The following is a 22,703-nucleotide window of genomic DNA, read 5'->3' as shown; positions in this document are numbered from 1 at the left end:
ACTATTTTGTAGAACAAAATGGCATCCTACATGCTTGTTCGGACCAGGGGCTGCCATTTTTTTCTGGGGCATGCAAATCGCTTGCCCTGGTCTAAACTAAAGTTCTCCATTTCCATGGAAGTCAAGGGAGTGTGGTCAGCATGTTTCAGGATCTGGTCTTAGGCTGTAAACTCTCCACTTGTCTTTGTTGTCCCTGTTAAGTAGCATGCACTTTGGTGCTATACAAATAATAAATGCTAATAACACTATGCTGTATGTATGATGTTGAATACTGCTGATTTTAGTGCCTGTAATAGACAGACGAATTAGTAAGCTGATTAAGTAGCTCTCCTCTTTTTACTCAAAAGCTTTAAACAAAAACATTTAGGACATTAAACAGTTAACGTGCAGTAAGCTTTAAAGGCAGAAATTATCTGACTTCACAATGAGCAGAAGAATTATCCCGGAACATTTTTGGTTCAAAGCTGCTACTCATTAAGGCCAAGATTTTCAAAATGACCATTGATTTTAGGTGCCAGCATGAAATACTTTGGGTTTGATTTTAAGAGGTGCTGACCCCTCTCCCCTGCATAATCCCAGTGACTTCAGTAGGAGTAGTGGGTGCTCAAAATGTATGAAAATAAGGTATATGTCAGGCTGGGTGAGACATTAGCAGCAAAATCAACCACTGGGAGGGTGTAAGAAACTGTAGGATAAAGGTGACCAGTCTGACTTTTGCAGGGGAGCTGCTGGCACTGTAGCAATGTGGGGAGGTTGTTGATACCACATGGACATCTTTCTCTGCCTTGCCCCTCCACCTCACTTTCACAGCACTGCCAGTTTTGTTCCCTTCTGCACCTGGCAGCAGGAAGGAACGTAGCAGCCTGCATTAGCTAACACTTTTTGCCAGTGACAATCACAGGAAAGCACCAAAATAATTTTGTTCTGTGTCTACCAATGCTCACACTAACCACTGGAGGAAACAAGTGAAGATACCCGTCACTTGTACTGCTAATTGTGCACTACAGTGATGCCCTGCAGGTCTGGCACAGATGCATAACAGAGAGATGCTGAATCTTACCTTTTGATGCTAGACTGAGGACAGAGTTGCCAACTGCTAGGACAGGGTTCAGATCCCAAGTTGAACCTCTACTTACAATATGTCCACCTAAGGACTTTAACAAAAAAGAGGCTATTTTAATTGCTGTCTTTTCCAGATATAGCAATATTGATCTAAAACATGATCTCATTTTTAGGGATATTAAGAAGTTAAGGTAATTTATTGTTCAAACTTAATTGAAGTTTCATATTCAAACTTTTCTAAATGATAATTTCCCTCTCATTTTAATTTACAGCTCATGGAAGGTCCTGACCTATAACCACAGCCGAAAGACACCAACATGGCCTTGGGTAGGTGACCTGCCCAAAAATAGAGAAATGGCCACTCCTTCAGCCAGAGGAGAGGGGCCACAAAAGAACTAGGGCAACTGAGTTTTAAAGAAAAATGGAAGGGTGGGGTCAGAGGCAACGATGCAAAGCCTTTCAACATGAGGAGAAGCAAAGGATGTCTTGATTCTGAGCTTCCACACAGCAAGTGGGCAAATATATTACTGCTTATCTGGTAAACTCTGCTATTATTTGTGCATTTCAGTAGTAGCTGACACAAGCGCTGGCTTCCTCCTTTCCCCAGGGGTGCTCAACCCCCACTCCGCCCCAGGCCCTGCCCCCACTCCGTTTCCCAAGGCCCCCCTCCTGCCCCACCTCTTCCCACCCAGTTCCACCCCCTTCACCCCAAGTGTGCCCCATACCTGCTCCTCCTTCTCCCCCCAGCGCCTCTTGCTCGCTGCAGAACAGCTGATCACAGCAGCAGGAGGCTCTGGGAGGGAGCAGGCGTTGACCACTGGGGCCGCTGGTGGGCGGGCGGTGCTGGGGGCGGAGGGAGAGCTGGCTGCCAGTGGGTGCTAAGCACCTGCTATTTTTTTTCAGCACCTATGGTCAGAAGTGCCATGTGAAAGGCCCTGGATGGCTATGTACTTAAACCCCATTCTGGAGGGACAAAGATAACTTCATACCTATTCAGTCCTTGGCTTCTTTGCCAATAAGGGTGCTGCCAATTACTGAGATGTTGAGACCGGTCCATTGGTAATGACAAAAAGCCCCAATTTAGTTCACATAAGCTATCAGATAATAATGTCTTTTAGTCATTACCAGCATGGACTGGTTTTGAACTGGTTACCTAAATGGAAAGGCTCTGAGATGCCAGTCAAGCCTCAGAGACAGCCAGCTCTCTTCTAAACGAGCTTTACAGATTTATAGGTGAAGATCATAGATATATACTTTCAGTGCTGGCCTGTTTACTATAATCATTGAAAACATACAGCCAAACTCCTGATCTGTTCTCCAGCTAGGGTTTTCAGCTGCTGCAAGAGAGCACGGAAAATCTTTGTCTTCTCCTCTGGAAGCTCCAGGACTACTTTCATCAGGACGTCTCTGAGTTGGGCCAGAGAGCAGGCAGCACCTATCACTAGTCCTGAAACACAATTATTGTAATAGTGAAATAGGAACATCGCACTTTAAATGATCACAACTGTACAACCTGATCACGGAAACGTTGCTTCTATAGTCAGCTTTTATTAGGTATATTTCACGCACACAAATCTACAGGGTAATCTTCTTTGGGCCAGACATTGAGATCTTTATTCAAGCGAATTCCCATGAGGCAAATAGCAGTCTGACTGAGTAGGGCTAAGGATGGAGTAAAAACTGTTGAAAGACTCCAGAATTTGGCCCCATGGGCCTGACCCAGAACCCATTTCAGTCAATGGAAACAATGCCATTGATTTCAATGGATGTTGGATCAGGCTCTGTGTCAGTAGAGATCTGTAGCCGCATTTTGGAAGCTTACAGTGGTTGTAAAAAGCCCTTCTTTCATTAAAGGCATCCTCTAATGTGGACCTCGATAAAAGGTGACAATTAAATGGACAGTTGTGTGAACGTGTGTGGTGTAGTGATTTACAAATACTTATAATTTCAATTCATCCATCAGTACTATTCAATGTCAATTCCAGAGCTAAGTGAAACGCAAATAGGGAAACAATCATTTGCAACAGATTTTTATGAACAGCTCTGTCCAGTGCCTCCAGGAAAAATTAGTGCATCACATACTTTTGCTACAGATTCAATTCCATGTTACATATTAAGATGTGACATAACGGACCAGATCCTCAGCTGGTGTAAATCAGCATCCATGGAACTATGCTGGCTTGGACCAACTGAGAACTTGGCTCAGGGTATGTCTACACTACGAAATTAGGTCGAATTTATAGAAGTCGGTTTTTTAGAAATCGGTTTTATATATTCGAGTGTGTGTGTCCCCACAGAAAATGCTCTAAGTGCATTAACTCGGCGGAGTGCTTCCACAGTACCGAGGCTAGAGTTGACTTACGGAGCGTTGCACTGTGGGTAGCTATCCCACAGTTCCCGCAGTCTCCGCTGCCCATTGGAATTCTGGGTTGAGATCCCAATGCCTGATGGGGCTAAAACATTGTCGCGGGTGGTTCTGGGTACATATTGTCAGGCCCCCGTTCCCTCCTTCCCTCCGTGAAAGCAAGGGCAGACAATCGTTTCGCGCCTTTTTTCCTGAGTTACCTGTGCAGACGCCATACCACGGCAAGCATGGAGCCCGCTCAGCTCACTGTCACCGTATGTCTCCTGGGTGCTGGCAGACGCGGTACTGCATAGCTACACAGCAGCAGCAACCCATTGCCTTGTGGCAGCAGATGGTGCAATAGGACTGGTAGCCGTCATCGTCATGTCCGAGGTGCTCCTGGTCGCCTGTGTGAGGTCAATCAGGAGTGCCTGGGCAGACATGGGCGCAGGGACTAAATTTGGAGTGACTTGATCAAGTCATTCTCTTTAGTCTTGCAGTCAGTCCTATTGAACCATCTTATGGTGAGCAGGCAGGTGATACGGATTGCTAGCAGTCCTATTGCATCATCTTCTGCTGGGCAGGCAAGAGATGAGGATGGCTAGCAGTCCTATTGTACCATCGTCTGCCGAGCAGCCATGAGATGTGGATGGCATGCAGTCCTTCTGCACCGTCTGCTGCCAGCCAAAGATGTAAAAGATAGATGGAGTGGATCAAAACAAGAAATAGACCAGATTTGTTTTGTACTCATTTGCAACCCCCCTCCCCCACCCCCAGTCTAGGGGACTCAATCCTCTAGGTCACACTGCAGTCACTTACAGAGAAGGTGCAGCGAGGTAAATCTAGCCATGTATCAATCAGAGGCCAGACTAACCTCCCTGTTCCAATAAGAACGATAACTTAGGTGCACCATTTCTTATTGGAACCCTCCGTGAAGTCCTGCCTGAAATACTCCTTGATGTAAAGCCAGCCCCCTGTTGATTTTAGCTCCCTGTAAGCCAACCCTGTGAGCTGTGTCGTCAGTCACCCCTCCCTGCGTCAGAGCAACGGCAAACAATCGTGCATCTGAGTTGAGAGTGCTGTCCAGAGCAGTCACAATGGAGCACTCTGGGATAGCTCCTGGAGGCCAATACCGTCAAATTGTGTCCACAGTACCCCAAATTCGACCCAGCAAGGCCGATTTAAGTGCTAATCCACTTGTCGGGGTGGAGTAAGGAAATGGATTTTAAGAGCCCTTTAAGTCGAAATAAAGGGCTTCATCGTGTGGACAGGTGCAGGTTCACATCGATTTAAAGCTGCTAAATTCGACCTGAAGTCCTAGTGTAGACCAGGGCTCAGTGGTTTCAAAGAAAATCTTTTGGCATATTGGATCAAAGATCTACGCATGAGCATCTCCATATAGATTGTAGACATTGCCAGACTAACAATGAAAGAACCTTGTGATTTCTACCAACAGAAAAAACTATATCAGACTCAGGACCCTCCCACATTCTCCTCTCCTGCAGAACAATGAGTGAAAGATGGTTTGAACAAAGAAATTTATGGCAGCAGAGTCTCAGAATTTGAACCTCCCCATCCTGTTCTCTCCATATGGCAGGTAGGCTGACAGACTGGATAGTGGTCTTAGTGTACTGAGCACTACTGGAGAATAAAACGTTCCATGTACATGTGAATCAAAGATTCTCATCATTTATGGTGTCTAACAACACATAACTCCAGGATTTTTAGGCAAATCGAGGACTTACCCTTGTTTGTATTACTCACAACATGCAGAGCTGGAATCCTAGTGGGATGGATGATAACTGGATGATGAACACCATCAAGTTTCATCTCAAGTCCTGAAGATAGAAAATTATAATGAGATTGAAGAAAACAGGTGTTTTAGATTTCCAGAACTGTGAATGTATCTAAAGAACTAAACATACCCCCATCCTTCCTGCCACCAGGGCTTGTGACCTTAGTGTCACATGGGATTACACTCCCTGTATTCTTCCCATAGCCAAGCAGTTGCAAAATCCTGCTGGTTCTTCCTGTCCAATATCTCAAAGTCTCCATCCTGCTGCCTCTCCCATTCTATGGTCCTCACTTTCCTCCCCTCTGCACTCTCTGCTTTTCATGCTGTACCCCTCAGGTCTAATCAATATGCTGCCAGCAAAAGTATCTCCTAGTGCTCTGCAAAGCTCCTCAGTTCCCTGCACTTGTTTCCTGTCTCCTTCCATATCACATTCAGATTCCTCACCTCAGCTTTAGAACCCCACAGAATTGTACTCCTGCCTCCATCTCTTCCCTAGTCTCCCATTACTTCCTGCTTCCATCTTGCACTCCACCAACTCAGCTCAGCTGCATAACTCTTCTGTTTCCTTCTCCCACCAGCATCTCTATGCCTATTCCCACATTACCTCCTATGCCTGCAACACCCATCACTGACCTCCCACCTAATATATTTTAAAAAAGGAGTTAACAAGCTGTGCATATATGTAGTAATATGCTAACCTCCTCCCTCATCCTCCATGCCCAGCCCTGCCATGCAGCTAATTTAGGGCTTGACTGATGCCCACAGAAATCAGTGGACTTTGATTTCACTGGGCACTGGATCAGACCTTTAGACTATATTGCAAGCTCCCAAGAACCCACCATTTTAGCGGTTTGTGAAGTGCTGTGGTCACCTTTATGGGTGCTATATTAATAAATAAAAATGCAGTAAAGTTTCTGTTGTTGATGAGCACAGGGGGATCTGAAAATTAAAGTCTCTCAATCTTTTTGGACTCAGTTTCACTCTCACAATGTAAACAAATTCACAGATAACAGCTCAGTCTGGAATTCCATTTAATGAGACATGCTCTTATTCTACCCACTCGCACCACTTCCCCTGGGAAGGAAGGGGTTCAGACCCTACACTCCCACCCCAGTAGTACCTCTGAAATACTCTCCCCTGTGCACTACACACCTACACTTGAAATGCTCTCTCCCAAGCCTTTCTCAAGACTCCCTCATTCCATCAGCTTTCCCATCCTGATCTCTTCTCTGCTACTGCTCTCTTGACTTTACTCCCTCAAATTATAACACCATAACAATAAAATCTATCTATAATATTGAGAAACCCAGTAAGATGCATAGAAGTTCCTACCCTTGTCCTTTCAATGTGGACCATGTCCTTTGTCATCCTTGTAGTGTTCTGTCTAACTGAAGGCCTAATCCTGCAGACTCTTACTTATGTGAATGGTCATTACTCCATGCAAGCCATCTCACTGAAGTCAGTGGGAGGGGCATAGACATCTGACCATGGAATCAGTAGATCAGGGTTCTAGTCCCATTTGTGTCACTGATGTGCCATGTGAACTGGGGTAAGTTATCCAGACCTGAATATTCAAAAGGAGCCTCTAATTTTGGGTACCTATCTTTGGATGCCCAGTTTGAGGCACCAAAGGCCTGATTTTCAGGAGTGCTGAGCACTTGCAACTTCCATTAACTTCAACTGGATAGTAACAATGACAAGAGGCCCTCAGACCCTCCATACCCACACTGGTGTTCCCTACAACGAGAGGTGCTTTGGGGTACATGGCCTTCAGCTCCAGAAGTTCCCTGAGGTTAGTGGGAGAAATCCATGTTGTTCTTTCCCCATGGAAAACCAGAGTTCTTTTTTGCTGTTCTTGAGCCATTCTCTGTAGGGGAAATTACAGAGGTTAAGCACTCCAGGGCTAACAAAGGTATTTGTCTACCAGTGTAAAGTAGAACAAAACACTTTAAAATAACCGATAATAATACCCTGTACTTAAATAGTTTCTTTAATCTGAGATTCCCATCAAGCTTTACAATGGTATGTTTAATTATCCCCATGTTACAGATAGGGAAACTGAGGCACAAAGAGAATAAGTGACTTGCCTGGGGCAGCATAACGAGTAGGTAGTACAGAACCTAAGTGTCTTGACGTACAGTCTCCTACTTTAATCGCTAGCAAAGGCTCCCTCCATTATGGTTGACCAGTGACCAACCAAAGCAAAGCGATTACATCTTAAGAACTGAGGTTTTTGTCACCTTCTCTCCCTGGGCATTAAATTTCCCCTGGAGCTTTACATAATAGAAAGGCTTTGGTCTGGTATCTTTAGCAAAATGTACGCCATTGTTGTTCAGTGTGCTACGCGCTGACTGATGCCCTCCTTTCCAAATATGACTGAATTTCAGCAAGGTTTAGCTTCAGTCACACCTGACAAGAGAATGCCAGAAAAATTCATCAGGTGAATTATCATTGGCTTAGGGTCCCCAAGGGACAATTTCAGTTCCAATGAGGTTCTGCTCTGAAAAGTGACTATATGAAAAGTCACAGTCTTACTAAGCTGATCTATTAGTATTCAAAGACAAATCTGACTTTGACTATCATCATTTTGTGTTGCTTTTTAGTCCTGTTAAACATGATGAGTCAACACAGCCGAGAGGGAGTGAGCTGGATTCTTGTCCATTTTGCACATCAATGGAATTGTTTACTAATTTCCAGTTCTGTTACACCTGAGCAACTCCTTTGGAGACAGTGGGGCTGCACAGGTGTGCTATGGAGCAGTGGTTCTAAACCAGGGGTACATGTACCCCTGGGGCTATGCACAGGGCCAGTGCAAGGATGTTTCACGCCCTAGGCGAAACTTCCACCTTGCACCCGCCCCGCCCCCCCCCACTTGAGGGACACCCCCGCACCGCGGCAGCTCCCAGCCCCCGCCCCCCTGCCTGGGGAGCCGTGCGGCAGCTCCCCACCCCAGCTCACCTCTGCTCCACCTCCTCCACGAGCATGCTGCCGCCACTCCGCTTCTCCCACCTCCCAGGCTTGTGGCGCCAATCAGCTGTTTAGCTTTTTATGTAGCCCATTGTAAAACTAGTCAAATATCTAGATGAGTTGATGTGCCCCCTGGAAGACCTCTGCAAACCCAGGGCTGGTGCAACCACTAGGCAAACTAGGCGGTCGCCTAGGGCTCCAAGTGGTTGGGGGCAGCCAAAACCACACTCCGGGGAGGCAGTGGAGCACAGGTGAGCTGGGTGCCCCTGCGCACCTCCCCTGTCCCCGTTTCTTGCTGCAGGTAGCCCTCCCCGTGCCCTGCTGCCCCAGCTCACCTCCACTCCACCGCCTCCCCGGAGTGCACTTTTGGCTGCCCCCAACCACTTGGCACCCTAGGCGACTGCCTAGTTAGCCTAGTGGTTGCACCAGCCCTGGGTTTGTAGAAGTCTTCCAGGGGGTACATCAACTCACCTAGATATTTGCCTAGTTTTACAACGGGCTACATAAAAAGCACTGGTGAAGTCAGTACAAACTAAAATTTCATACAGACAATGACTTGTTTATACTGCTCTATATACTATACACTGACATGTAAGTATAATATTTATGTTCAGATTCATTTATTTTATAATTATATGGTAAAAATGAGAAAATAAGCAATTTTTCAATAACAGTGTGCTGTGACCCTTCTGTATTTTTATGTCTGATTTTATAAACAAGTAGTTTTTAAGTGAGGTGAACCTTGGGGATACGCAAGACAAATCAGACTCCTGAAAGGGGTACAGTAGTCTGGAAAGATGGAGAGCCACCACTGTGGAGCATAATTTGAAGTCCTTGTGTAAGCAGTGTCAGGATGAGCTCCACCCTGACATCTGGTGGTGAGGTGTGGCAAGTTGTGGAAAAGAACTTCAGGGGCCGATCTCATTTGCATAGGCACACCCACCCCACCTAGAATGAGACCATAGCTGCCCAAATGGTCACTTTGGCTGCTGTGGGGTCCCCAGTGTCTCTGTTATTGGGGCAGGAAGAATAAATTGTTATTACCCTGATTATGGGAACTGTGCTTGGAACTGTACGTGGCCTTTTGTTATGATGGAGGGATTCACCATCAACTAAGTAGCACTCGCTAGGCAAGGGTCATGGGTTCCAAAACTGTGTGAATGGAGAGAGGCTGGGGACAAGTATTAATACTTGGTGGCATGGGCCCCTTGGTGAGGGCCTTACATGCTAATTGCACTTCCTCCTCTCTCCACTGTGGAATATCAGAGCTAATTTTGATTTCATTAGAAGTCTAGTTATAGGCTGCTGAGCTCACTTTGGGCTGACAGTGCACCAGCACTGGGGCTTCCCTACTACAAGCTGAATTCACCTAAGAGCTGAAATCACTGAGTGTTGTGTTAAGTAGTGGGGGAGCCTGAAGATATATTGTGGAGCAGTTTGCGGGACGGCTGGTGAAGCAGTTCGATGCGGAGCAGTGTGTGGATGGCAGAAGCGGCTTGTGGGCCGTGGAGCTGAGTGAAGGAGTTCGTGGAGCGGCTGGCGGAGCAGAGCGCAGCTGAGTGAAGGAGCTCGTGGGGCGGCTGGCAGAGTGGAGCGGAGCGAAGGAGTTCGTGGGGCGGCTGGCGGAGCGGAGTGCAGCTGAGCGAAGGAGTTTGTGGGGCGGCTGGCGGAGCGGAGTGCCGCTATGGAGCTATGGGGCAGTCAGCTTCAGATCACGTAAGGTGCCTCTTACCCCCGTCCCATTTCCACCCAGGTTGGGAGGTAAAGCTCCGCAGATAAACTTTCGAACTCTGGGGCTGCCCTGACCAGGGACAGAGACTTTTGGGGCATTGGACTTTTGGGACTTTGGGTGATTTGGGGTTGTTGGACTCAAGAACCAAAGGGAAAAGGGCATGCCCCAATTTGCCTGGGGTGGGTTCTTTTTTTTTTTTGCTCATGGGTTGTGTTATGAATCCTGTTGGTGGTGTTTCCCCAACATAATGCCACATTGTTTCTCTCTGTTATTAAAAGGCTTTTGCTACACTCAGACTATGTGCTTGCGAGAGGGGAAGTATTGCCTCTTGGAGGCGCCCAGCGGGGGTGGTATATATTTGTCCCAGGTCACTGGGTGGGGGCTCGAGCCGGTTTGCATTGTGTTATTGGAATGGAACCCCTAGATATTGAACCCGGCCCTTGTTGCTGCCAACTCTGACGGGCAGAAGGGTTACACTTGTGGTTGTACAGGTGGAAGCAAGGGCCTAGAGTTGCCTCCAGAATCATTATAACTGACATTGCTACATACAAAGGAAGAGCCAGCTTAACTCCTTGATCCCATGATGAGTCCACAAGGTGGAAAGTTAGAAAGATCAAGATAATAAAACATATCATGGGCTGCATATTAGTATACATAGTGACCTTTCACTGTGTAGCCATATCTACACCCCACAGAGAGAGCCATTTTATCTAATACAGGAAGGAGGCAGGGAGGCCTAGTGGACAGGAGAGTGCCTGTCAAAATCTGGTTTCTGTGGGCAATTAGAATTTCCTGCCTCACATGCCACAATCTCACCTGGCATATGAAAAAATCAGGTAGTAGCTGGACACAATCCAAGAAGGTCAGAGCTGCTGCTCTGATCTGATATAGTCTCTACAATATGTGAAAGATTTTTTCATTGCCCCTTTTTGAACTGAGTGCCTAGTCAAAGCTGGAGACCCTGTAGCTTTTTCCAATGGGCCTGTAGTTTCTTTGATTCAATCTTATTTATTTGCAAGGAGTGTATCAAGTCTTGCTTTTCTGAATGTAGGAGGAAGCAAAAACAGGAGACAGCTTTCTCACTCACAGTACAAAACTCGTTCAGCCAGCTTGTTCAGGCTGTGTTTCTCATGGACACCAACCAAAACCAGTTCCACCACCTGTCAAAGCCCCAACCCCTGTATTTAAAACTCCTTCGTTCATATCTGTGTTTCCATCACACTATGTCTTGGGTGTGCTACTGCTATTGTTTTAGACACCTAGTTACAATGAGAAAAGGAGGACTTGTGGCACCTTAGAGACTAACCAATTTATTTGAAGTGAGCTGTAGCTCACGAAAGCTTATGCTCAAATAAATTGGTTAGTCTCTAAGGTGCCATAAGTACTCCTGTTCTTTTTGCGAATACAGACTAACACGGCTGTTACTCTGAAACTAGTTACAATGGTTTCTTTACATTTATTCTGAATGTAAATTGGTGCTCATGCCTGACCCATAACAACAAGATTTAATCTAACCCATAACAACTGCTACTGTTTATGCTCAAATAAATTTGTTAGTCTCTAAGGTGCCACAAGTACTCATGTTCTTTTTGCTACTGACTCTGCCACTCCTCATGCCAGGGACACATGCACAGGCCAATCTGTTACTCAGGTGGGACTTGTCTACATGGAGGGGTAATATTCACTATGGGGGTGTGATTTCTAAAGCACCCATTAAAGTGATGTGCATTAACGAAGTGCTTTAGAAATCACACCCCCGTAGAGTGCATTACCCCATCATGTAGACAAAACATTAGTCAATTTCATGTCCTTGCACAGTTTATGAGGATTTGTATTTCTGTCTGATTAATGGGTTTCACATTTTACAAGGTCATATACATACTTTACATACCCCATCCTGAATGGCAGTTCAACCACTCCCTAGCTTGCCGAGGGATTTTTTGAGCAAGGAGCCAAACTGACTGCAGCTAAGACCCTTCAATCAAATTGTGAATGCTGACTGTGAACTATTCTCTTTTTAGGTGTGGTCCATTTAACCCTTGCATTTTCAGGCACATGCCTTTCAAAGACAGGCCAGGGAGCAGCAGGAAAATTAGACTGGCATAACTACTTCGCTCAGGGAGTGAAAAACCTCTTGGGGAGGTGAATTGCCTATTCCAACAGTAGAATTCCTCCGATTGGAATAGCTGATGTCTACACTGAAGTGCTACAGTGGCACAGCTGCAACAGGGCAGTTGCAGCGTTTTAAGTGTAGACTAGCCCGGACACGTATCATATCAGGTTAAGGCCACACAGGTGCCTCTTGCTCAGGGGTTCTCAAACTGGTGGTCATAAGAATGGCCATACTGGATCAGACCAAAGGTCCATCTAGCCCAGTGTCCTATCTTCCCACAGTGGACAATGCCAGGTGCCCCAGAGGGAATGAACAGAACAGGTAATCATCAAGTGATCCATCTCGTCACCTATTCCCAGCTTCTGGCATACAGAGGTTAGGGACACCATCGCTGCCCATCTTGGCTAATAGCCATTGATGGACCTATCCTCCATGAACTTATCTAGTTCCTTTTTGAACCCTGTTATTGTCTTGGCCTTGACCCTTCAGGGGGTCACAAGATTATTACATGGGGCGTCGTGAGCTGTCAGCCTCCACCCGCAAACCCCACTCCGCCTCCAGCATTTGTAATAGTGTTAAATATAAAAAATGTGTTTTTAATTTATAAGGGGGGGGTCGCACTCAGAGGCTTGCTGTGTGAAAGGGGTCCCCCAGTACAAAAGTTTGAGAACCACTTCTCTTGCTTAATATATGCTCTACAGTCGAAGGCAATTAAAAAAAGCAAACAAGCTATGCATTGTGGATCAACTGGTTTAAAAACCAAACCAACCTTATAATGGTTAATCACCTCTGTAATGCTGGAACAAATCAAACAATACACCTGAGCCTGGCAGGCCCAAAGTGAATATTTGTGTACATGAAATGGTTGTTGACTCCGACATTCAGACTTTGCACTTGTCTACACTGGCAACGTACAGCGCTGCAACTTTCTCGCTCAGGGCGGTGAAAAAACACCCCCCTGAGTGCAGCAAGTTTCAGCGCTGTAAAGTGCCAGTGTAGATAATCCACCAGCCACACTCCTAGCGCTGCTAGCTACGCCCCTTGTGGAGGTGGTTTAGCGTTGCCAGTGTAGACTAGCCCAGAGTCTGGGAACATTTTAAGCAATTAACAAACAAACAACTTCTGGGATTTGAAACAAGAGCCATCCACCCCAACTGAGCTAAAGTTTCACCTCTCCTCTGAACTAAGGCAATCCTAACTACTTTGTGCCTGCGCAGACTGATTTAGGTGTGGACACTCCTCCTTTGCTCTTCCAATTTTCCCCTTCTCTCTTCTGACTCCCAGCATGGCCTAAACTTCCTCCCTCCTGGCTTTCTTCCATCCCTCTGAGACCCTCCAATAGCTCCTAGTTCTTCTCCATGGCCCTCCAATAAACCCCTCTCTTCCTTCCCTTTGCTCCTCTGCCTTTACCATGGACCTGCAACAGACCAGGCCTAAGTGGCTCATGACCCAGAAGTGGGTGGCAAGGGAGCACCCCACTGGTTGAGTAAAAACAAACAAACCACAACTGAGGTCACCGGGACCCACCAGGAACCAGAAGAGGGAAGGGAAGGAGTAGCTCACTGCCTACGCCATCCTGCTGCTTCTGCACTGCCCGCACACATTGCATCTATTATTCTCCTTAACCACTGAGGACAGGACAAGGAGTAATGGGCTTAAATTGCAGCAAGGGAGATTTAGGTTGGACATTATGAAAAACGTCCTAACTGTCAGAGCTGTTAAGCACTGGAACAAAGTACAGGGGGAGGTTGTGGAATCTCTGTCATTGGATGTTCTAAAGAACAGGTTAGACAAATACCTGCAGGGATGGGTCAGATAATACTTGGTCCTGCCTCAGTGCAGGGGACTAGACTAGATGACCTATCAAGGTCCCTTCCAGTCCTACATTTCTGTGATTCTATCTTCCCTACCCATCTGTCCGTTTCTGCCATCCTTCGCAGCTCAGCTCTTAGGGGAAGTGGTACTTCAAGAGGCTGGAGAATCTGCACCACAGCTCTGCCCTGGAACTCGGACTCCTCTCTCTCCTGTCCCTCTCAGCAGCTCTCTAATTACGATTTGGCTCCCTACAGCTTAAACACAGCCACAATGACGTTAATCAAACTGGGTTCGATAAAGACTCTTGTGTGTATAGGATGAGATTGCTGTGTGGAAATTTTCACCCCAGAGTTTACAGTGTAACAAAGGGCTATGTAGTAACTTCATGACTGTTACTATCCTGTACACACCTCGTGGGCACTTGCAACTCCTCGGTGGCTCCCCAAAGCCGAGTTTTTCAGAAGGGGCTTGACATAATGCAATGATGTTGAGAACAGATAAGCTAAACTGAATACAAAGAAAAACTTCTAGGTTATGAGATTGTTAGGCTGTGGAATGAACTCCCAAGGGACGTAGTGGAGCCCACTGTCATTTCTAAGGCTACATCTACACTACACCTGGGATCGACGCTCTGAGATCGATCCACCAGTGGTCGATTTAGCGGGTCCAGTGAAGACCCGCCGAATCAAGAGCAGATTGCTCTCCAGTCGACCCCTGTACTCTACCCCTGACGAGAAGAGTAAGGTAAGTTGAGGAGAGTTTCTTCCGTCGACCCCCTGTGGTATAGGCCCATGGTAACTTGACCTAAGGTACGTTGACTCCAGCTATCTTATTCACGTAGCTGGAGTTGTGTAGCGTAGGTCGACTTATGGTGGTAGTGCAGACATAGCCTAGGTGACCTAGACAGGAAATTCACTCTAAGGTACATTCCTGCACTGGCAGGGCAGTGGACTGGATGACACTCTATCCTTGGTGTGACTCAGTCACCTTCCACTGAGGATGAATTTAGTCCAACAATCTTTTCCATTTCAGACTTCTATCATGTTGTAAACCTGAATGCTGGATCATTCACAACATTTGCATGTAAATGGGGACAAATCAGGAAAGAAAAACACTTCCTACCATTAGTTCAGGAGGAAAGATAAACTCCTGGGTTGGGTCTACAGGCTGGAATTCTTCAGGATTGCAGAGATCAGAATGCATCTGAAAGGAAACAAAGTTTCATTTGAATATTTACTTGAAGGAGAAAAAAACAGAATGTGCGCGTCAAGAGTATGTTACACTTTTCTGGAAAGACTCTTTGGCTACATGTCATTTAGTTTTTTAACTGCTACAGGTACCAGCACATTAAATAATTCAATAATTCAATAATTCTTTAGTTAATTTCCTAAAAATAAATCTATTCTCATAAATAAATAATGAAACAAAACCATTTACAAATTGACCCAATGCCAGAAAGGATTTTTCCAGCCATCAGCTCCTAAATCCACCTCCAGCACCTGCCCCATTCTCTGAAAGGAGTATTCTCAAGACAACAACTAGCCCTTGTAGTGTGCCCTGGAGGCCATCAGAGCCAGGTGTGGTGGGTGTATGAGACTCACTGGAAAAACACAGACACTGCAGAATTAATATAATCTCCCAGTCCATGTCTGTCAAATAGATTGATGGGTAAATCCAAGATGACAACAAACAAAACAGCAATCTTTTGGGTGACACAAGATTTACTGGACATCTTGTGTTTTTAGAAAAGAGAAAATTATAACTCCTGAAAAAAGTTTCATTACAACATTGACCTTAAATCTACTGGTCTGTATCCATCCCAGTCATAGGTCAAAAGCAGGTACCGCTGCACTGGCTCTGAAATTTGGCCTTGTGGAAGATCTGGATCTCCTAGAGCGGTTACATATCCAGGGTAGGCAAACCCAGCCAGATTTGGCTTTCAACAAACCTAAACTACTTAGGATGTTGCAGTGGTTTGGGTACTAGTCTGGGACATGGGCAATGAGGGCTCAATTCCTTCCTCTACCACAGCCTCCCTGTGCAACTTTTGCCAAATCACTCAGCCTGTCTGTGACTCGGTTCCCTATCAGCAAAAATGGGACTATAAGCACTTCTTGCCCACAGGTGCATTGTGAGGCTGAATAAACGAGAGTTTTGACGCACTTTGAGCTCTGCTGTTGAAAAGAGCTAGGTATCGTCATTACTTGCACAGCAGGGTTATGTTCCTCGCAGGCAGCATGGCTCAATATCATGACCTTTGCATTCACAACACAGTACCCACAATGCAGTGTTGCTATTGGAATCTGTAAGGCTGGGTTGGGTTTGACAGGTCTGAATAGAGGTGGGTTGGGCAGGTTCAGTGTTCCTCCCTCATTGTTTGCATCACTCTAATATTTGGTTCACGCTGAACAGGTCTGAAAATGACAGGTTCTTAATTTCCTGGGGTAATTTTTCTCCTCTGAATGGAGCTGCTCAGTGCTTGTGCCAAATTCAGCAGGAGCGGAATTAGAAGAGGACACCATAAAAATCAGCTCTATTTTACTCACTTTGGGTTATCCCTTCTCTGCAAAGCCCTGCGCTTCAGAGCAACAATCCTCTGGAGAATATGGATCCTGTGAGCTTTTGGGAAGGAGCTTACAGTGGGGTGAAGCTCTGGATGCACTGCATCCCCAGCACTGGTTGCTTCTCTCTGCCTCTCCAGACATTATTCTTGAATTAAAGCCTCATTAAAACCACACAATTATGGAAATTCAATTATCTTCAATGGTAGAAGAGAATGAATGGGTCCTGGTTATAAGCTGCAAACCAGCCCCCTGGCAGTCCCAGGTTCAACCCTGACTGCCACTGTCCAGATCTTAAAGGTGCTGTAACAACGCATAGAACCACCACAGCCTTGAATTTCCTCACTGTAAAACCTAAAGGTCCCCCTTTCCTTCTGCTGCACCACTGAGGATAAGACAGTTACCTTTTCCATAACTGGTGTTCTTCGAGATGTGTTGTTCATGTCCATTTCATATTAGGTGGGTGTGCTCACCACATGCACCGGTGCTGGAAGTTTTTCCCTTAGCAGTATCCACAGGTGACTGGCTCTGGCGTTGGAGTGGCGCCCGCATGGTGTGGTATAAGGGGCGCTGCCAGCTCCCCCCACCCTCAGTTCCTTCTTGTTGGAAACTCCGACCGTGGAGAAGGAGGACGTGTCATGGAATGGACTTGAGCAACACAGCTCAAAGAACACCAGTTACGGAAAAGGCAACTGTCTTTTCTTCTACGAGTGCTTGCTCATGTCCATTCCATATTAGTTGACTCCCAAGCAATACCCCTGGAGGTGGGTAGGAATTCACAGACATGTAGATTGCAAGACAGCCCCGTCTCTGACCTGCTGAGTGATGGCATAATGCCCTGTGAATGTGTGGACAGAGGACCATGTCGCTACTCTACAGATGTCCTGGATAGGGATGTGCACCAGGAAGGCCACTGAGGATGCCTGAGCTGTAGTTGAGAGGGCTCTGACAATTGGCGGCAGCGGGACCCATGCCAGATCGTAACAGGTCCATATGCAACAGGTGATCCAGTTGGAAATCCTCTGCGAGGACACCGGAAAGCCCTTCATCCTATCCACTGTGGTGATGAAGAGCTGAGTTGATTTACGGAAAGGCTTGGTATGCTCTAGGTAAAACGGCAAGGCCCTTTGGACATCCAGTGCATGAAGATGCCTCTCTCCACTGGTCTTGTGCAGTTTGGGACAGAACACCGGGAGGAAGATGTCCTGGTTCATATGGAAGGTAGATACCACTTTCGGCAGGAAGGCGGGGTCAGACCTCAGCTGAATCTTGTCTTTGTAGAAGACTGGGTACAGTGGTTCTGAGGTCAAGGGTTTAACCTCAGAGACTCGCCTCGCTGATGTCACTGCCACCAAGAAAGCAACCTTCCATGACAGGTGGAAAATGGAGCAGGAACCCAGCGGCTCAAAGGGCGGGCCCATGAGCCTAGAGAGGATCAAGTTGAGATCCCACTGCAGGACAGGAGTCCATAGCCTGCAGGAAGAGTCTGTCGAGGCCTCTCAAGAATCTGACCGTCATGTCATGAGAAAATACCGGCTGGCCCTGGATCGGTGGGTGAAAAGTGGAGATAGCCGTGAGATGCACTCTAATGGAAGAGTGTGCCAAGCCCTGGTTCCTCAGACGAAGCAGATAGTCTAAGATAGACTGTATGGAAGAGTGCGAGGGCGAGATGCCACTCCTGGACACCCAGCAGGAAAACCTTGTCCACTTGGCCAGGTAAGTCAGTCTGGTTGAGGGCTTCCTACTTCCCAGGAGGACCCGCTGGACCTAATCCGAGAAGGTCTGCTCCTGTGGATTCAGTCACACAGCATCCACGCCGAGAGGTAGAGGGACATGAGGTTGGGGTGTAAGAGCCAGCCGTGGTCCTGTGACCGGGGAGGGGAGGGGCCTCTGCCAGGTTCATCAGTGTGCCGAACCAGTGCTGATGAGGCCACACCAGGGCAATCATGATAACCTGTGCTGTGTCTCTCTTGATCTTTGCTAGGAATCATAGAATGTCAGGGTTGGAAGGGACCTCAGGCGGTCATCTAGTCCAACCCCCTGCTCAAAGCAGGACCAAGCCCCAATTTTTGGCCCAGATCCCGAAATGGCCCCCTCAAGGATTGATCTCACAACCCTGGGTTTAGCAGGCCAATGCTCAAACCACTGAGCTATCCCTCCCCCCAAGGACCCTGCTGATGAGAGGAATCAGAGGAAACACTCCCTGCCACAACAGGAGGAAGGTATCAGAGAGGGAGTCCTTGCCAAGACCTTGCCGAGAACAGAACTGATGGCATTTCCTGTTTTGCCTGGTGGCGAACAGGTCCACTTGGGGAGTTCCCCACCTCTGGAAGATCATGCAGGATACCTCTGAGTGGAGCAACCACGAGTGGTGAGAGAAGTCCCTGCTGAGGTGATCCACTAGTGTGTTCTTGATGCCAGAGAGGTGACAAGCTTCCAGATGGATTTCGTGGCTGATGCAGAAGTCCCAAAGACAGAGTGCCTCTTGGCAGAGTTGATGAGCATGCTCCCCCTTGCCTGTTGATGTAGCACATCGAGGCCGTGTTGTCCATCAGGACTCTCACCACCCTGGCCAACAGGTGAGGTAAAAAGACTCTGCATGCCAAGAGAACCGCTCTGAGCTCTTTGACGTTTATGTGTAACATCATCTCCTCCAGGGACCAGATACCCTGCGTCTGGAGATCGCCAAGGTGTGCACCCCAGCTCAGATCTGAGGTGTCCGATACCAACTCAATGGATACCACGATGAGGTCCAAAGTCTGGAATCTTTCTAGTGGCAGCAATGCTCTGGTGCAGGTCGAGTGGAGCACTGCTCCGATTAACTCTATCCTTTGCACCGAAACTCACGTAGACTTTTTGTAGTTTACTAGAAGGCCCAGGGAGTGGCACGTGGCTTGCAGCACCACAACATCCTCTTGGACTTGAGACCTGGAGTTGCCTTTGACCAGCCAGTCATCGAGATACAGATAGATTTGGATTCCCGGATGCCTGAGATAAGCAGTCACCTCTGACATGCGCTTGGTAAACACCGTTGGTGCTGTCGCCAGGCCAAATGGGAGGACTGCAAACTGGTAGTGTTTGGGTCCCACTGTAAATTGGAGGAAGCGTCTGTGTCCAGAAAGATCGCTATGTGGAAGTATGTGTCCTTCAAGTTGAGGGCGGTGTACCAGTCTCCCGGATCCAGAGAGGGATAATAGAGGCCAGGGAGACCATGGGGAACTTCAGCTTCTTTAGGTACTTGTTGAGGTCTTGCAGGTCCAGAATGGGCCGTAGACTGCCCTTGGCCTTTGGGATTAAAAAGTATTGAGAATAAAAACCTTTGTTCCTATACTTGGGAGGAACCTCCTCCACCGCACCCAGCTACAGTAACCCTTAAACCTCCTGTGTGAGGAGACTCTCTTGAAAAGGGTCCCTGAAGAGGGATGGGGAAGAGGGTTTGAGGGTGGGGGGAGTAGAAAGAAACTGGAGGGTATAACCCTGTGCCACCGTGTTCAGGACCCAGCAGTCCAAGATTATAGCGGTCCATGCAGGGAGGAAAAAGGAAAGGCGGCTGGAAGAAAATGGGGAAGATGGAGCCCGTGTATAGTCTTGTTGGTTGCCCTTGGGTGCACCCTCAGAATGATCACTTGGTGCCCTGCTTGTTTCGGGTGGAGCCTGACTCAGCAGAGCGTGCGGAGGGTGGCTCGGACAGCACTTGTAGCTTGGCCTTCTTGTGAGGTGGGTCCTGCTGAGGCTGGCTCCCTTGTCCCTGAGGCTGTTGTGGTTTGAACTGCTTACATGCCAAGCCTGGGACGTAAAGCCCCAGAGTTTTCAGGGTGGCACGGGAGTCCTTTAACCCATGCAGCTTGCTGTCTGTCTACTCTGCAAATAGCGCCTGGCTGTTGGAGGTCCCGTATCAACTGCTGAGCCTCGGTGGCCAAGCCAGAGAGGAGCAGCCAGGAAGCCCGCTGCATGGAGATGATGGAAGCCATGGTGCGGGCAGCAGAGTCCACCACATCTGAAGCTGCCTGGAGGGCCACTCTGGCCACAGCCATGCCCTCCTCGAGGATCACCCAGAATTCCTTCCTAGACCCTTCAGAAAGCGAAGCCTCAAACTTGGCCATGGCCTGCCACGTGTTGAAATGGTAGCAGGAGGGCATGGTGATTGGCCACACTCAGTTGCAGACTGGAAGACAAATAAACTTTGTGTCCAAAAAGATCCAGCCTCCTTGAGTCTTTAATTTTAGGGGTAGCCCCTGGTTGTCCTTGCCTCTCCCTGTGGTTAACTGCCTCGACCACCAGGGAATTGGGAGCCAAGTGGGAATATAAGTATTGATGCCCCTTGGTTGGCACAAAGTACTTGCGCTCGGCCCTTTTGGAGTTGGGGGCCAAGGAGGAGGGAGTCTGCCACAGGGCAGTGGTAATTTTCGATACTCCTTCATGAAGGGGTAAAGCCACCCTGGCAGGGGCCAAGGAGCAGAGGACATCAAACAAGGAGTCCAAAGGCTCCTCTAATTCCTCAGACTGAAGTCCCAGATTAGATGTGACCCTCTTCAATAGTTCCTGGTGCGCCTTAGCGTCATCCTGAGGAACTGGGTGAGGGAGCTCCATGATAACCTCATCAGGCGACGATGAGGATGATGCTGGTACCGCTGGAACCTCTACGACCATTGGTGGTCCAGCAGGCTGATCTCCTGGGTCCTCCTGGACCTGTGGGGTCTTTCCTGCCGAAGTGTCAAGCACTGGAGAGGGTTGGGATGTCGAGACCACTGGCCTGTCCGAGGCTCCCAACACTGAGTGGGCAGCTTGGGAAGGTTGGGTGAACCCCCAAGGGTTCCATGGGTACACACCAGCCACTGCGCTTGGGGCCACGAGACAGGTTTTGGTGCCAATGATGTAGGCGGCACCGCAGGCATCGGAGGCTGTCCCGCAGTCAGGGAATCCTGCTCCATGCTGGAGCTGTAGTTGGAGTGGTTGCTACCTGGTGACCAGGATCAGGCGGAGTGGCAGCTGTTATCTGACTGGTGCCGGTTGCTGCACCAGGAGGTAGACCTGTCCGAGAGAGATGAAAGTCTTGGTCAGGGCCATGGGGAGCAATGGTGTTTGGCGGATCAGCATCGGAAAACTGGCGATCCACGCCTTACACTACCGGACTGGTACCGGGACATTGAGCGGGACCAGGAGCTATCACGAGCTGGTTGCCGGGAGGATCTTCCCAAATACGGTGATCCCCATCTTGGAGATCGACAGCGGCAGGCTGATGACCGGTGGCTTCGGTCCCCTGATCGGTCCTGGGATCTGCACCGAGCTCTTGGTGATGCAAGGGGTCAGTCTTGGTGCTCCTGCTGGGAGGCGCATGTCCCGGTGGGTCTATGCCCAGCTACTGGCGAGGTATGCTTTGAATCCCGCTGTTGGTGCCCAAGGTCCAGGGACCAAAAGGGGCTCTGCTGAGCCTGCTTCTCTGGCTCTGAAGCATGATGGCTTTGGGCGGGCAAGTGGTGGCGGGACGTCCCTCGCGATAGGGAATGGTGCCGCTGAGGCGGGGACATATAGGGAGATCCCAAGGTGGGTTTACTCCAAGACCTGGGTACTGCCAGAATTGGTGTGGGTGGCACTGGGAGCATCAGGATTTCCTGAACTGCCTGCAGGGCTTCGGGCATCAACAGGACTTGAAGTTGACAGAAGCCTGTGTCGCTATCCGGGGATGCAGGCAAGATATGGGATGGGCTGCACCGCTCACCTTGAGCTGGGGCCTGACTTTCTGGATGGAGCATTGAACTGCCCATCGCGGGTCTTGGCTTGCCCCTAGCCCTCTCCTTTCCCTTGTGGAAAGTAGGATATTGTCCCCTCACAGTCTTCTTCGGCTTCTTGGCCAGAGCTGTGGAGGGGGAACAGTGCTGGCTTATTGACAGCGCCGGTGGGGCACTCCGCACTGACGCTGTGCTACTTGGTGCCAAGTCGGACCTTTGCTCTGGTGCTGGAGAGTGCTGACTCCATCAGGAGCGCTCTAAGATGGTTGTCACACTCGTTTTTAGTCCTGGGTTTTAAGGACTTGCAAATACGACACTTGTTGCTTATATGCCCCTCGCCCAAGCACCTAAGACAGCTACTATGGGGATCGCTGGTGGGCATGGGCCGCTTGCAGCAATTGCAGGGCTTGAAGCCTGGGGACCAGGGCATGCCCCGACCCCCAGCTAAGTCCAGCTGGGGACTAACGAAGCTTTAAGAACTACTACTAAAGGTGACTAATTTAACTATTAAACTATATACAACTAAACTATAGGTTCTGCAAAGTTTGCAAGAACAGAGAACAATCAGCGCTAGCCGAAGCAATG

At 48.2% G+C, this 22,703-nt stretch overlaps 1 protein-coding gene across 7 annotated transcripts in view; it reads right to left on the bottom strand.

The window, feature by feature from the left end:
• LOC125644845 (aldehyde oxidase 2-like) overlaps positions 1 to 22,703 on the bottom strand; it is a 113,223-nt gene that overhangs the window by 73,870 nt on the left and 16,650 nt on the right. For all 7 annotated transcript variants that reach the window (XM_075118054.1, XM_075118055.1, XM_075118058.1 and 4 more), the window contains 5 exons: positions 14,951 to 15,031; positions 6,924 to 7,068; positions 5,152 to 5,244; positions 2,358 to 2,509; positions 1,061 to 1,154 (listed from right to left, as the gene is read on the bottom strand). In XM_075118054.1, the coding sequence (XP_074974155.1) occupies positions 1,061 to 1,154; positions 2,358 to 2,509; positions 5,152 to 5,244; positions 6,924 to 7,068; positions 14,951 to 15,031 (565 nt within the window). The remainder of the gene's footprint in view (positions 1 to 1,060; positions 1,155 to 2,357; positions 2,510 to 5,151; positions 5,245 to 6,923; positions 7,069 to 14,950; positions 15,032 to 22,703) is intronic.

Source organism: Caretta caretta, chromosome 11, assembly GCF_965140235.1.
Source record: "Caretta caretta isolate rCarCar2 chromosome 11, rCarCar1.hap1, whole genome shotgun sequence".
NCBI classification, from domain to species: Eukaryota; Metazoa; Chordata; order Testudines; family Cheloniidae; genus Caretta; species Caretta caretta.
The sequence above is the reverse complement of the archived record's forward strand: the minus strand, read 5'-3'. Positions and strand labels throughout refer to the sequence as shown.